Source organism: Asterias amurensis, chromosome 18 (assembly GCF_032118995.1).
Source record: "Asterias amurensis chromosome 18, ASM3211899v1".
Classification (NCBI taxonomy): Eukaryota; Metazoa; Echinodermata; class Asteroidea; order Forcipulatida; family Asteriidae; genus Asterias; species Asterias amurensis.
In genome coordinates this window covers 13,124,855-13,140,992 of record NC_092665.1, presented here as the reverse complement: position 1 = coordinate 13,140,992, position 16,138 = coordinate 13,124,855, and the positions used below count along the sequence as shown (strand labels likewise).

At 38.8% G+C, this 16,138-nt stretch overlaps 1 protein-coding gene across 3 annotated transcripts in view; it reads right to left on the bottom strand.

The window, feature by feature from the left end:
• LOC139950485 (pleckstrin homology domain-containing family G member 5-like) overlaps nucleotides 1–16,138 on the bottom strand; it is a 49,089-nt gene that overhangs the window by 6,747 nt on the left and 26,204 nt on the right. For 2 of the 3 annotated variants that reach the window (XM_071949183.1, XM_071949182.1), the window contains exons 6-16: nucleotides 15,679–15,767; nucleotides 15,151–15,287; nucleotides 12,090–12,175; nucleotides 9,548–9,625; nucleotides 5,536–5,658; nucleotides 3,578–3,712; nucleotides 2,647–2,784; nucleotides 2,170–2,220; nucleotides 1,175–1,324; nucleotides 663–923; nucleotides 339–482 (exon numbers count right to left, since the gene is read on the bottom strand). In XM_071949183.1, coding sequence (XP_071805284.1) covers nucleotides 339–482; nucleotides 663–923; nucleotides 1,175–1,324; nucleotides 2,170–2,220; nucleotides 2,647–2,784; nucleotides 3,578–3,712; nucleotides 5,536–5,658; nucleotides 9,548–9,625; nucleotides 12,090–12,175; nucleotides 15,151–15,287; nucleotides 15,679–15,767 — 1,392 coding nt within the window. The remainder of the gene's footprint in view (nucleotides 1–338; nucleotides 483–662; nucleotides 924–1,174; nucleotides 1,325–2,169; nucleotides 2,221–2,646; nucleotides 2,785–3,577; nucleotides 3,713–5,535; nucleotides 5,659–9,547; nucleotides 9,626–12,089; nucleotides 12,176–15,150; nucleotides 15,288–15,678; nucleotides 15,768–16,138) is intronic. The other variant, XM_071949185.1, reaches the window with a different exon arrangement.

Sequence of the window (16,138 nt, the reverse complement as noted above, 5' to 3'; positions counted from 1 at the left end):
GGCGATAAAAACTTTTGGTTAGAAGCCTACAGCAGCATTGGATAGTATAAAGCATTTTGAGAAACATTTCACTTTGAAATAATGTGGTTATGTAAAACAATATCAGTTGTTACGTCACTAACGTTCCTCAGATTGTGTAACCTATTAGGGATCATTCTTCATGGACAATTGCTCCGGATTGTTTGCAATATCAAAACAAAAACAAAAAACTTTTTGAAATGAAAAGTTCATTGAAAAGTTCACACCGTAGTTTTATTATATACAGTTTTTGTACATCTAGATTTTTATAGCAATAAAACTAAAGGTCTACTTTACATTTCAAAGAGACTGCTACATACCTTTGCCAACTCGTCACAACCACTTGGGACACTGACCGCCTCATAGGCGTCAAGACGACTGATCGTCAACTCCATCTTTTGCCTCTCTTCTTCTTGTCTCAGCTCGTGGTTAACTCGAAGAACAAACTCCTTTACTTCAGAGATCTGAAGATGAGGATTATAGGTTTGTTAATGGCAAGACCTCTCTCATAAAAACATTGGTTTCGTGTCTACGATTATGAATTGCACAAATCAAGAAATTGTGATTCAGTCACTAGACGACAATACTAGTCATTGTGAAATCAGCGGTTAGCTTGGTAGGATTCTAACCCGAAACCTCCTTACCCTGGATGTGACTACAGCTTTGACCTCCTTATCCACAGTCTTCTTCTCCACAGCGTGAAGTAGAAGAGGGTACTTTGTGATTCGCTGCATTGGATACACCAGAAGATCTCGCAGCTTCAGCCTCTTGCTCTCTGGGTGTCTCTGCGCCCAATCAATGAAGTGTTTGAGCATTTCATTCTCTTTCTCTCTCTCTCGTAGGTACACTAAGCAGTCGGCTTCGTCGGTGCAGAACTTGATGTATGGCGCAAAGAGATCTGGGAACTGAGGTAAGAGTAAAACTCTGTTATAAATTTCCTTTATGGACACTTGGTAACTGTCAAAGACCAGTCTTCGCACTTGGTGTATCTCAACATATGCATAAAATTACAAACCTGTGAAAATCTACTTCTGAGGTCTTGAAATCAAATTCCTATTCCTTTTTAGTGACAAATGCTTTTCAGGGAAGAACTGAATACACCGATTGTTAGTATCTTGTACGGTTTGACTCTTTGAATTCACTAATAACAACGTACCCCTTCAAAGGCGACGGCCAAGTCTATAGCTGACAGTATTCTCTTTTCCTGACGAGCATTGGAGATGACTTTAGACAGTCTATCCTTCCAGAATCTAGTATGGAGCGTCTCAATGGCACTGATGTTACTGAAGATCTTTTCTGTCTCAACCTTCAACAAATAATAATAATATTAATAATAATAACAAATTCTTATACAGTGCGTTTCACAATAAACCGTATCAATGCGCTTTACATTAGTCCCCTGGTCATTTGGTCAATAACATCCCTTTAATCTTTCTCGAGCTCCCCATAGGGAATACACAGCCCTGAGCTGCCGTGGCGCTCCGAAGGCTTAAAGGCTTTGTCATTCACAATATCAACCTCTACCCTCGCAGGTACCCATTTATACCCATGGGTGAAGTTTTATGGTGTCCATTTCTACCAACAATGTGCTCAAGGCGCTGAGTTATATACAAACTTTCAGAGGGGGTTATTGCAGTGATGAATTCAGAGACCCAACCTTCACCTGGCACTGTCATCCTTATAAGGGTTTTATTATGAACTCTGGGGCGTACCCTTCTCTTTTCGATAAAGTGCACTGGGTTCTTTTACATGCGTTACACAACACATGGGACCAACGGCTTTACATCCCATCAAAAGGACGAAGCAATGGTTAAGTGTCTTGCTTAAGGACACAAGTGTCAGGACTGGGGGATTCGATCGAACCCACACTCTGCTGATCAGAAACACCAGAGTTTGAATTTTGGTACTCTTAACCCCTCGACCACAACACTTTCACAACCAGAAATGTTCACACATGCCAATAGAACATACATGAGTGCTTAAAGAAGGTCTTTGATCGAGGATAAAGAATATTTCTTTTAATTGTGTGCACCTGTGTTTACTAAGCACAGAACGCTTTGTACTTTCCCCCCAAATTTTGTGAAAAATTCCATTCAAATATTCAAAGCTTGACCAAATTGCAAATTAAGCCGAGTATTTATTAAATCTTACCTCGTTCAGCATTAGGGACGCTTGAAGATTGATCAGCGTGCATAAATAAAACTAAAAGGAAGGAAAAACAAAGAAAATATGCTGAATTTTTAAAACATCAATATAATTACAATTGTGCACAAACTTGTAGCAGAAATGTCAGTTTTCTGGAAAACACTGAAGACACCGAAATAATCACCTTTTTTTCTTATCGTTTGTTATCTCTTGAAGATTACAACAGTGAATTTGGGTTAACACTTTAAGACTTGGGGTTGGGTTGGTGTGGTGGTATCTCTCCCCTTCCAATTCTGGGACCCCCGCTTCAAATCCCGCCGAGGGCACAGTGTGGAATGGGTTTTTAGTCTCTACCTCATTGCTTGAGTTTTCCCTGGAATAATTCTCTGTAATTGTTTTCCTCACACATTGGCTTCACAACCAGAATAAATGAAATAAAATGGAAGAGAGTCTGTCCTGGAAGAACAGAAATGGAAAACTTACATCTACAATAATTCGGATGTTCTTGATGTAACCCACTTCTGTCTTAACGATTTCCCAGATAGCTTCTTGCTGATCCATCTCTTTCTTGGTCAAGTCTAGAAGGTCGTCAGGATTGGCGTAGCTCCTCCACGACTCCTCCTTGAGTTAAAAAAATAAATAGTTCACAAAATTATAGAGAGGAGTACGAAGATGCAATCTCTATGCATGCCTTTTCCGCAGTGGACCAGGTTTGAATACCACCTTCCATGTGATAGACCCCCTCGCATGTGACATCATACGCACAGACATCACTTTTAATGAGGTTAACAAGTGCCCTCAGTGGGGTCAAAAAGCGCCCTCAATGAGTCAACGGAGGCAAATGATTGGACTAGAGCTGGTCTTTGTGTGTGAAAATGTTCGCGTCAGTGTAGCGTTTGCATTATGCAAGGGGTCTGCTGGCTTTACAGTCCCTACCCGATTGTTCGGTTCCCTTCCAAATCTAAAACTGATCATTTCTTATTCCTTGTTCCTACACAGGTATCTTCAGACCTGAGATTACAGAGCAAGACACTTACGAGGGTCCCTTGGTGTAACACCAGAACGGTACATTAGTAATCATAACTTGACAAATTGTTGGCCTTCTGAGAAGTGATTTCATTACCACAACCACCAACCCACTTCTGGGCCCAATTACATAGAGCTGCTCAGCATGAAAATTTGCTTAGCATGAAGTTTCTTCCCTGTGATAAAAACAGAATTATACCATTCAAGTTTCCATTTGTTGCATATTGCTTGTTACTGATAATCAGCTGTTGATTTCTTATCCTGAAAATCACGTGGAAATTTGGTTGGTAATCCTGTTTTCATCAAGGCAAACATTTCATGCGAAGCAAATTTTTGTACTTAGCAGCTCTTTGAAATTGGGCCTTGCTACTTTAAAAGTTCAACTTACGATTTGGAACGCCTCGTCATCGTTTTCTCTTTTGTTGCTGCTGAAGGTTAGAAGAGCAGGAAAGTCGGGCAGCCCGCTGATCATAAAATCATCCAGTTTTTCTTTTAGGGCGAGTAACTTTGGGTCGACTTTCTCCTAAAGAGGAAATAAAACCAATTAAAAGTTTTGAAAATCTCCAAGAGGGTTCACTATTGGTAGCCACATATCGGAATACCACTTCAGAAACACTTGCCTGCTGGAACTTACATCTACCTCTGTCTACCAAAAGCCTATTGATATTTCATTAATGAGGTATAAAGTATTAAGATTTTAACAATACACAAGTGAAAAGACAACATCACAAAAACATGACACTTTAGGGTTAAGGTTGGAAGTGTTCGATGGTTTAGTTTGTGACCATTTAATTTTGTCGATCTCACCATTGTCGAGTAAGCTCTAGATCTCATTGCCGATCGCTGGAACTCTACAATGGGTGTTGTGGTCTTAATTTAGATGCGAATAGAGTTGGTGCTTGCTGTGTGATCACTCAGTTTGTTGACTCGACATGTCATCTCGAGTAGCAAGTTCAAACTGACATCATTGGGATCCCAATTTTGCTAATACTGGTGCCACCAAGTTTGTTGTTGTCTCACTTCAAGCATGGAGGTAGAAGAGAGTAGCAAGTAGGAACTTGCAATCACTGTCAGTATTGGGATCTCACTGGCATAAACCTTTCCACTGTGCGGCTGACTTAATTGATACTGTGTATGTATTTCACTTCAGATGAGTAGTCAGTTAGATCTCAAAATCACGACGTCACTTTTGACCTCACTTGGTGAGTCGGAACTCTCACAATCATGAAACTTTATCTTGAGCGCACACTTCCTCACCGGCAGGTAAATCTCATCTCTGCTGAGCCACTGACTTTGTTATGTATCATCAATTCCACAGAATCCTCCACTTCAGATGCACTCCACTCTACCTCCATGCAGTCTCCTGACGACTGCTAGACCAAACTTCCCAAAACACTGAGAATAAACCAGCCACCCCTCCCCTCAGAAGCCCCAGCTGAGCCTGTTGGTGTTCCCGTGGCCAAACCACAGTCATTGGATGCAACTGGAACCTCAATACTGCAAGGTGAGTTAGAAAAGCCTCGGAAACCTATCAGAATATGAGACCACTCCAGTCACTTAAGATCACACTATTGCTGAGTGGAGCAATGATCCGACCAGCGTTTAAGCGATGAAGTGATTGTGATCAATAGTCCATGTCTGGACTAACCCCACACTGGACATATCAGTGGACTGGTAATCTTTTGTACACACTCACTGAGCAACTGTATCAGAAATTGATTCCTTCATTCACCAGTCAGTAGATTAACATTCCTTTTTAGATCCTCTGTAAGTCTTTGTGGACCAAATAGGGGCATTCTCTGCTCTTTGACCTACTAGGAAGTCTGTTGAATACAGGAGATTATCCATGCGTTAAAGCCCCTTAAAAATGCTCACGGTGAATTAATGTCTTTGTTCACTTGCCGTGAATAAATAGTGTCATCATAGATAGGTTGATAGATAATAGATAACAAACTTAATTCTCCCTTCCTGGTATAATTAAAGCGTGCCTTGAATCAGTAGATACGTTAGGTAGATACGTGCGCTATATAAGACTTCGATATTATTATTTTAACAAGGTGTTACCGCAAACCTTTCTATACAGGGCCCAATTTCATAGAGCTGCTTAAGCAAAAATATTTGCTTAAGCAAAAACCAAATTACAGCCCAAGACTCCACTCAATTGTTATGCTAAGTAAACAACAGCTAAATACCCGTCAAAACCACTGATATGGAATGAAATTTCGGCCAGTAACTTGTGTAAAATAAGCAAGCTATTTTCGTGCTTAAGCAAAATTTTTGCTTAAGCAGCTCTATGAAATTGGCCCCTGGTTATTCTTATCAAGTTTCTGATTGATTTAATCTTACCTTTACTTGAACTTGCGGGATGACGGGGACTGATTTGCGACGATTTTTACCAATAGTTCCCTTACCGTCATTTAGACCGAGGTGTTTGGTTAGATCCTTCTTCTGTGGCTGATGTACTGATTGCTGAAAATTGAGCAAGTAATTCATGTCCGATTAAAGTTTACTGTTTCCCCATCCTTAGAAAAGGTACGGTGAATTTGCTGATTTCAAACTCTGCTGGGAAGAGGTTAAACTATGCATCTCTGCAAAATAAGTAGAAGTTAAATTTCCACAGAATGTGGGTATGATTTCCTTAGATTTGGCTGTGAAAATGACTTGTCACTGAACCTAGCTCATGAAAACAGGCAGTTCTGTCACAGCAGAAAATAAACAGAATTTTTTGTTTGTTCTTAAATAGCTTATGTTATTGATAAAATAAGCTGACCGCTTACATGGCTAGATAGCTCAGTTGGTAGAGCGCTCCCATGTTAATTCCATAGTAGTTGGTTCAAATCCTGCTTAAGTCAATTTTTGTTTGTTCAACCTCAACTTCACAACTTTTAAAACAAACATGTGTTTCGCAGGTTTACTAAACAGCTGAAAGATTGCTTAAAATTAACATAAAATGTTTTGATATGCATGATGCCATTGCCTATGCGAGTTTCTCTGCTATACATAGTATATGGACAAAGTCCATTAAAAATTTTTGCATTTTATACTTTCCGTTATTTTGGTTGGTAACCATTTTTACAACAGCCCAAATTCCCTTCTTTTTTATATTGTTACCAGTGATATGCTTACGTTAACAGAAAAGATATCACTGTAAAAATCTGGTGTCTTATTCAACTCTGATAATTTAGGTGTTTTTTTTGTGCTTATCAATGTTAACTGTAAATGAGTTTAGCAACATGCATTTTTAACAACTTACTGTGTAAGTATGCAAAGATGAAGACATACGAATTCGGATGGAACAAACCCAAGTGAAAGTTCTGGGCCCAATTTCATGGCTCTGCTTACCGTAAGCACAGAATCGGCGCTTACGGAAGCAGGGAATTATGTGCTCACAGCAAGCCTATTTCACGGGTTAGCGGCGAATTTTGGCTTCTGCACGTGCGTACTCCACGTTACTAGGCATTCTACGCTTACAAGGCTAGTGCAAAAATTTGGCGCTTGCACGTAAGCGGGCAATCATGTTCGTAAGCGCAGAATTCGGCGATAAGCAGAGCCATGAAATTGGGCCCTGGTCTTTGGAAATTCAGCCAATTGAGTTTGCAGCAATTATACTAAAAAATGCTCAAACAATAATACTGTTCATATCTAATGCACCATGTTTGTCAAAAATTACAGTCCTGGACCGCTAAGCTTGTCATGTCACTAGTCAACCAGCTTTTTTTACTAGTCAATCTTTCAAACGAAATAGGGGATCTGCTTTTCTCCTAGACTGAACTAATAACCAACCGGACCACTAGGAGTGAATTCTGCCTGGTCTTCGGGTGTTTTTTCTGGCATTTGGCCAGCGGACCACTGTTAAGAAAGAATGCTGCAAGACTATATCTATCCCACGAAACAAGAACTAATGTGTATTTTGAACATTTTTTATGTATTTTTTTGTATGCATATCACCAGACACACAAGGCCTGAAGGCCACTTCAAGGTGTGGGCTACAATTATTTGTTCCAGGGGGCCGTTGCCACCTACTCCTGGTGCTGAAACAGGGTTACCCCTTTTACAGTCCATACGGATGTAGGCTTAATATTAATTGAGTTGTTGATTTTCTACTGCTTTGTTGTAGGTTACCATGGAATCTGAAAGGCACATCAAATTGGGTTGAGGTTCATTCCAACCAATGAACTTTACGGCACTTAAAGGAGTAGAACTGCATGAGCTTTAAAGGAACTTTCCACCTGCTAATAAGAGGTAACGTTGTTAAGCCCTTTTCACACTACTCTTTTCCTCGGGTTGCTTTTACCCCCGGTCCGCCATCGGTCTGCCCCGGCAAATGGGCATTACATGTACCAATATCCTCCCATAGCCTGGAGTAGGGGTGACGGTAAAACCCTGTGCTATTCTCCCTTTCCCTTTTTGACGCAATAAAATTGGCTTCGCACAAAGCATTCGCAGGAAGTATGAACCAGGCTTAAACAAGTAACTTTACTGTAACTTAACTGTATTCCACAGGGATAAGAGATACAGTGTGAAAAGGGCTATCGAAACATAAATGGCGATGCCAGCATACCCAAGTCACAATGGTTTGTAAATAGCATCGAGAATATAAACACAAAATCAGCAGTTGATGTGTTAAGATTACATTGGATGTCATCAATCAGCAATGAGAAGATTTTTCAAACTCAATCGTCGTGATGAAAAAATAACAAGATGCAACAAATTAAAATATCATTTAAAGTTATTTTCATCAAAATAATGGAAACAAAATAAAAGAGATGTTGGGTGGGGGATAAAAAGATATAATATGAGTTGTGAATACACATTCATGTTCATAACTGTTCAAGTTGTCATGCACCTACAGTTTCAAAGCAAAGGAAACTAGTCTCTTCGCGTGATGATTGTGGGGAAAATTATAGGTATGAAAGCTTGAAGTCTTGGGTAAACATTTCAGTCTGCACAGTGTGTACTCAGGAACAAAAGATGTCCAATCAATGCACTCGAAGAGTCTTGAGACAAAAACAAACATATTCACACGGTATTTGCACAATTTTAACAAGTTTAAATTGTTCTTGACTCCAAAGAAGCATTTTCTTATTTAACGGTCTTAAAGTGAAAACGTCCAGCCGTCTATTTCACAAAACTCTTCCTAACTTAAGACTAATCTTAGGACTTAGGACGAGTCCCAACCCTGCACTGTAGCATGCAGACCTTAAGATTAATCCTAAGTTAGGAAGAGTTACTTGTCCCAACTCGACATAAGTCGAGTCTTAACTCTTTGTGAAATCGTCGGCTGAGCAAACATCAACTCTCAAAACATTTTCCAATAAGAACGGTTCAAAAAAATGTCTTTTTTTAACTAGATACAAACAAGCAAACATGTGCTCTTGCTTGGGTTGGGGCAATATGCTCTGCAAACAAGAAATGGTGCTCCCAATGGGAACGAAGAATCTTAATTTCCATGGAATTAATTCTCAAAGTTATCAATGTTGAGCAAAAGCAATTACAGCTTTCTATGCAAAAGCTGCTAGAAAGGTTCCCTGTCTAACCTTACATGTAGGCGTTAGGTTTTGCAATTTTAAAGGGTGTATGTATTTTTTGCAGGACAAAAAACACAATGTTCACAGATTTACACTAAACTTACACAGTTTGAAGATAATGATAGTAGAAAGCTTCCCTGAAAATATTACATGCTGAGCTGCTGTAGTTTTCAGGTAATGAGTAAAACAACGTCATGAAAATAATTTTGGGCTCATGAGACCAAAATTATTTGAAGCATTTACAAACGTATTTTTATGACATTGTTTTACTCATTTCTCAAAAACTATAGCACCTCAGTAAGTAATATTTGAAGGGAAGCTTTCCACTATCATTATCTTCAAACCCTGTAAGTTTAATGTAAATCTATGGACATTTTGAAAAAGTACCCAAATCCTTTAATTGGTGAAACAACAACAAAACAAGCAAACGAACAACTAAACCAAACAGAATACAAAAGAAACATACAAGAAATACAGCAAGATTGAGATGGCACAGGAAAGCATTCAAAATAAACAGGACAACAAAAACAGCACTAGCAACAAACACAAATAAAAAATTAAAAAATTCTTTCTAAAGGACTATAAATTAAACGAAACAAGTTACTTTGTAAAAACAACATTTTTTTAATATGGGCAATGTTTTATACTGTTTGTGAATAACTTAGTCATGCCATGCATTAATCTTATCAAACTCGCTTCTTTGGCTATGGCTGCGGCTTGCTTGACAGCCATTTTGAAGTCACAAGTAACAAGCCTCAGCCTCAGCCAGGAAAGCGACTTTGAAAAGACTCGTAGTGCGATGAGTAATTTTACTAAAGGGCGAGCCGTACTCGTGGTGTCGCTGCCTGATGAAGTTCATTGCTCTCTACGCCAAAGAATTTTTTCATGTCCTTCCTCATTGGAACTGTCTAAATGGTTGAAAAAATATACATACAACAAACATTCACAATGGATGAATAGAAGAAAGAAAGGGAATATATTAGGCTGTGTCCGATTTGGTGGCTACGGCTAGATCACCGCATCCTCAAGGTGTTGGATGTCCTTAGCAACAGTCATAGCCGTAACAATCTTATTAAAACACTTGGAAACTTATCCACAATGCCCTTAGACAGAGAAAAGTTGGATGTCTATAGGATTTGAGGCATTGCATGGTGTTGTATATCCTTATAGCAACAGTCATAGTGATAACAATCTTATTAAAACACTTGGAAATTTATCCACAATGCCCTTAGACAGAGAAAAGTGCAAAGCAGCTGGGAGGGGAGTGGCTGTGGATGAGGGAAGAATTGGGGGGAGAACTGGGGTCGATTTCACAAAGAGTCAGGACTAGTCCTAAATTAGGACCTAGTCCACCTCGGAGATATCAAAAACGAGTAACTCGTCCTAATTCTAGTTTTAAAAGACTAGTCTTAGAACTCTTTTTGAAATCCACCCCTGGCCTGATACTTTGATCTTGTATAAAGGGCAAAAGGGGAATTTCCTTCATTTTAAGGAGCCCCTGGATGAGTTCTAATATCTCCAGGAACATTCCAAGGGGGCATGTAGGTAATTACAGCGGTTGCTCCCACAAGCACCAGGCATGAAGGACCAATAAAATGTACAATGTAACAAACAACACATATAACAATTTCAGTGCATACTGGGTAAGTGCTAAACTCTTAATTTTTTGTTTCCTAAACACTGATGTATGTTAGCACTGTTTACTCAGTACTTTCCCCCGAGTCCTGTGAAAAAAATATCACAGGCATATTAGTCTTATGGGTAAAAAAATAAAAAACACGTTTTAGATTTCAAGATTCAGCCAGAACTGAGCACAGTCTTTGCCATTTTCATTGAAGTGACTTTGACTAATGATACAAAATATATTAATTTTGTTTTTTTACCCTTACACCAATGTGTGTAAGCACTGTATACTCCAAATTCCTTGATTTCTGTGAACAAATCACTTGCATATTACTCAGCTGGGATTCGAACCCACAACCTTTGCAATACTACAGCAGTGTCTTACCAACTAAAGACAGCAAAAAAAGTAACTCGGCTGTTGTAAAAGCACCTCTATTTTAAAATTGTTACTCATATTCTAAAAATGAACGTACCAGGAGACGGACAATTTAATTATTGTGATTTTGACACCTTGGTTTTTACAATGAGTCGAGTATTGTTGTCACGGCATGCTTACAAGTGAAAAGTGCCGATTTCCATTGTTGCAGTAATTCCTATTGACAAGAACCGCTTTTCAAAATTCCCGCTATAAGCTTCACGCTGAATCAGAGGAGAGTTTAATCATGTCAATAGGAGTTACTGCAACAATGGAAATGGGCACTTTTCACCTGTAAGCACCGACCGCGACAACAATACTCGACCGAATGTAACATACAAGGTGTCAAAAACCCTGTAATAAAATTTTCTGTCTCCTGGTATTTTCATTTTTAGATTACGAGTAACAATTTTAAAATTATGAGTGCTTTAACAACAGCCTAGTTACTTTTTTTGCTGTCTTTAGATACAAATTGTGTCAAGTGAGTTTTGGTTTTGCTCTTAACACTTAATGTGTGATGGATGAGCATTGTTTACCTGATGCATTCCCCCCCCCCCCCCCCGCAAGACCTATGAGATTGAATTATTCACAGGCAACCAGGGCCCACTTTCAAAGAGCTGCTAAGCACACAAATTTGCTTAGCATGAAATTTCTTCTTGGATTACCAACCACATTTCCACGTGATTTTCAGGATAAGCAAACAACAGCTGAATACCAGTAAATAAGCAATATATGTAACAAATGGAAATTTGGTTGGTAATCCTGTTTTTATCAAGGAAGAAATTTCGTGCAAGCATAAATTGTTGTGCTTAGCAGCTCTATGAAATTGGGCCCAGGTGAGTTTACAACATATGACCTCACCATGTTCAAAAGCAGGTGTCGCATGCGAACAGCATTGGTAATTGCCAAGGACCAGTACTACAGCCTTGGGCATCAGGTTTTATTATTCATGAGATTTGGTGAAGAATCGTTTTTTGTCGGAAGAGAGGATTTGTTATATATCACAATTTTGTGATAACCACTTCAAATTAATGAGTGTAGAATTAGAGATAGATGCAAGGCTGGATCCCATCTGATGGTGGGGGGATGGTTGAGGGATAAGTTAACCAAACACCTGCTCATACTATGGCATGTTGGATCAGCATTTACATAACACGTTGGCATTTCCGTGTTCAAGCTTGACCAAGGTGCTTGGTTTTTTTTTGTATGCAATTCAAAAATCTATCGTTATTGGTGATTCAAATACAACAAGATTGGATCAGCGACAACAAATTGATGGGTGTCTCAGAAAACACGGATTACCATGGCAACAGGCAATATTGTGATGAACTTACCCCTGGATCCTCTATAAAATCCGGGTCCTCCATGCTCCTTCTTGAGAAGCTTGGGCTGTTTGCGCGTGAGTTCTTGCCAGATTTAGCTACAGTTCATGAGAAGAAGAAGAAAAAAAAAGATTCACAATTTGTAGAATACAGATAGTATGTGCCAGCTGAACCAGGTGTTGCGCTAGATTGTTTCCATTTAAATGTGATATGAGAAACTATGGATAAGGCGCCTTCAGACCATTGAACTTCATGGTCTGAACATTCAAGAAAAAAATGAATAAATAACAAACAAAAATCCTTTTATGTGAAATAATAAAAAAGAAACTATAGATAAGGCGCCTTCAGACCATTGAACTTCATGGTCTGAACATCCAAGGCAGAAATGACTAAATAATTTGTGTCTTTGCTTTCACCTTTTCCAGCAAATTTCCTCCTTTGCAGTCTGCCTCCTTCACTAATTAATTAATCTTTCTCCCTCCTCCCACCTTGATTTTGTACTTTGTGTATCCAACCTCTTGTGGTCAAACCAGCCCCTTTATTGCAAGATGTCTTCGTTATAATAAAGCAGCTCCTTCCCTCCAACCCCCTTTGTCTCCTTCTTCATTGTACATCCCTTCGACTTTTTATGTGTGCTTTTTGCCTACCTCTCTCTCTCTCTAGTCATGTATTTCCACCCGTCTGCTTCTCTTACAATTATTAACATGGGCCCAACTCTTTGCTAAGCAAAAATTGAGTGGGGCAGCAGTCACAACAATGTAAACTTAATGTAATTTGGGCTGCAAACCTGTTTCTGTTAATTTGTTATGCAACACTTGTCTGTGCTTAGGATTAATGTTTACAGGCTTTATGGAATTTGAGCCCTGGTGCCAATTTCAATAACTTGCTTATTTTACACATGTTACTGGCCAAAGTTTCATGCCATATACATTGCTTGTGACTGGTATTTAGCTGTTGTTTACTTAGCATAACAATTGAGTGAAATCTTGGCCGATAATCTGATTTTACTTAGCAAGGATTTGTTTGCTTAAGCAAAATTTTGTGTTTAAGCAGCTCTATGAAAATGGGACCTGGTTTTTGTGTCTTGTGTTTTCATTTAGCCTCAAAGAAAGACCCTGGCCAGCTTGAAGCCTCAAGCTGTTAAATAAACAGTTTGCAACAACTAAATCTATTTTCTCATAATAATGATACACTTTTTTTATGTAGGCCTTTATCACACCTAACAGGCATCTTAAAATGCCAATTATTTTTACTGGTATGCTGGGGCAATGTGTTTAAGAAAACTATTTTTAAATCTCACAAAATGTGTTCTAATAAGAACACACAACCTGTACCAAATATCATCAAAACATAAAAACTAAAAGTGAGTTTTACAATGAAGTGTAAAACTTGCATAGTTCATCCAGAATTTGCTACTATATGATGGTTTTTAAAATTCAGCGATGTATGCACAAATCATACTAAGGAGAAATGTCCACGTCCCGAAGGAATTTTCAATTTCGTAAGTGACTTTTTTTTTTAATGCTCAATGTTTTTTATTCCCACAGATGCAGAACATGTAGACTGTAACTGTCATTGTTCACTTTCCGCTGATAGTAATTTTCCATCGTCTCATCTTTCACATCGAAATAAGCATCATTACTCATCCCGGACGATGCCCTCCAGGCTACGTTTTTTTATTTTTTTTATGCTCAATCCTCAAGTTGCCGAAGAATTAAGCCCAAATTACCACTAATCAATACTCCATGTCGTCATCTCTTGAACGTGCGCAACCGTTGTCATGGAAACTAAACTCTACTCGATCAAAGGGGCCATGATTGATCACGATATCACTGCCCTTGGTAACCGATCGAGGGACGCTGCGAGGTACCAGCGCAGATGGTTTCTACTGTCATGAGGAGGTTTTACTGGCAAAAGGGTTTAATCAGTACGTTTTTTTTTCAATATTAACATGAAAAGTTTGAGTCGGTCTTCTAGGCAATTAAACAGAAGCCGCCTTTTAAAAGGAATGTCTTCAGTTGGCACCACTTTTTTTTAATTCTAACTAATTGTACATTTCTCTTAATTGTCTGGCAAGTCTGCAAGTTTTCTGTCTTAGGGTTCTTCTAAAAAATCCAACAGTTAGCTCATCTTCCAGGAGGTCTCAAGAATTCACCCATTTTCAATTATAAATTTTCAAATTTTCTCCCTAAAATAATTAAATCTGAGAACTGAAGCCTTTCTTAGTCATCTGAAAGCACACACATTTGTGCTAGAAGGATATGTTTTCTTTTATCATTTTCTTGCAACTTCAATGACTAATTGAGTCAAATTTTTCACAGATTTGTTAATTTATGCATATTTGGGTACACCAAGTGAGAATACTGGTCTTTGATATTTACCACAGGTGTCCAGTGCCTTTAAGAAAAAGATATAAATAAAGTCCTAACTTTGAAGGACCTTCTGCTACAGCCTTCTCTCTGACGTCACATTTATACAGCAGCGCGGCCGGTCAGCCATCCTAGAGTACCATCCGCATGTAAGATACGTATGCGCATACCATCCAGCGTTTCCTAGCACAGGATTGGTGCAGTTAATGCGTGTGCGAGACGTGCGCTGTGCGCCTGGGAGTGCTCCAGCATGGAGAGCGATTAAAATAGTGACGTCAGTTACGTCTGTTAAATGCAGGTTGCGATTATACTATAAGCGCACCGACTTAATTAAAAAACTTAACTGGGGAAATATTACAAGCATATTAAATGGATTTTGAGGGAATTTTTCTGGGTGGTTCAAAAAGTTCATGTACATGAAATGCTCGGATATTGTGTACATCCACTTGGTTTTGACAGCACATATGAAAGTTCTGTCTTCAATTTATTTTGGACATTCCTTACTTATTTAGAAACTGACTGGTTAAATTAAAAATGTTTTGGGGTTGAACAAAGACAAATTTACTAGAGCGGGATTTAAACCAAGGACCTCTGGTTTAACAACTTGCCGTCGCTCTACCAACAGAGCTATCTAGCCCTGTTATTATTATCTTTATTACAAGGGATTAGTTTGACGGGGTTTACAAGTGAGGGCAGGTTCTAACCTCTGACATAAAGATGTCTTCCACTGAGAGGAAAGGTCGGTAACTCAAACGGCGTCGGAGTGGATGAAGACTCGATGAACACATCAACGGTTCGTAGATCGATCTGAGTCTCAGCTAAAATCGGCCTGATCGCCTCTCTGAAAACAAACCAAAATATCCATCGATAAAAATTTAAAAAATTGTTTGAAAAGGGACTGGATGGCCTTGGTCTATCTTCATGACGCTGTCTGCTCACTGTGGAGTTGTACGCTTGTATGAATAGAGATACTACCTCAATGTCATTTACAGTACCCTGAATAATTTTTGTTTTTAATCTGTAGGTCTGAGTAAACAACAGTGCTAATCATATTACAGGTGTATGACATTAAGATATGAAATCATAATTGGACACTTTTGGCTGTACAGAAAAACTTGGTATCAGTTTGGGTGTTGAGTTACTGAATTGTGTTGGACCGAGGACTGCTACAGCATAGTGTTTGTGAGGAGGGCACATGCACAAAATGCGTAGTTTCTTGACTCTTTTCTTACCTTAGTGAAAGGTTCCTAGCAGCCACTATCTGTCGAGTTTGACTGTAAACACGAAGTTCAAAGGTTAGGGTGAAGAATTCTTTGGGGACCTGAAAGAAAAGAAGACAAACATTTAAATTTTCAAGTTCATTCTTTTGCTTTTTTATTTATTTTAATTTGTTTATTTAAATTCAGTAGAAACTTTCAGTTAGTTGTAATATCCGCCGTCTTCAAAACTTACCAACAACTCAGTTTATGTTAAGCTAATTTATTTTTTTAACCAAACTCAGGAAAATGACCGATGCACAAATACATTTCTGACCATGATCACAAAAACCAGGCCTGTTCACTGAACTAACGAGTCTGTTACGATTCGGTCCACAAATCGATCATCAACGCATTAAACCGAACTTGCAAAAAAAACGTTAATAAATCACCGTAGCTTAAATTACATGTCTGGTTGGGGTTGTCAAAGTGCACC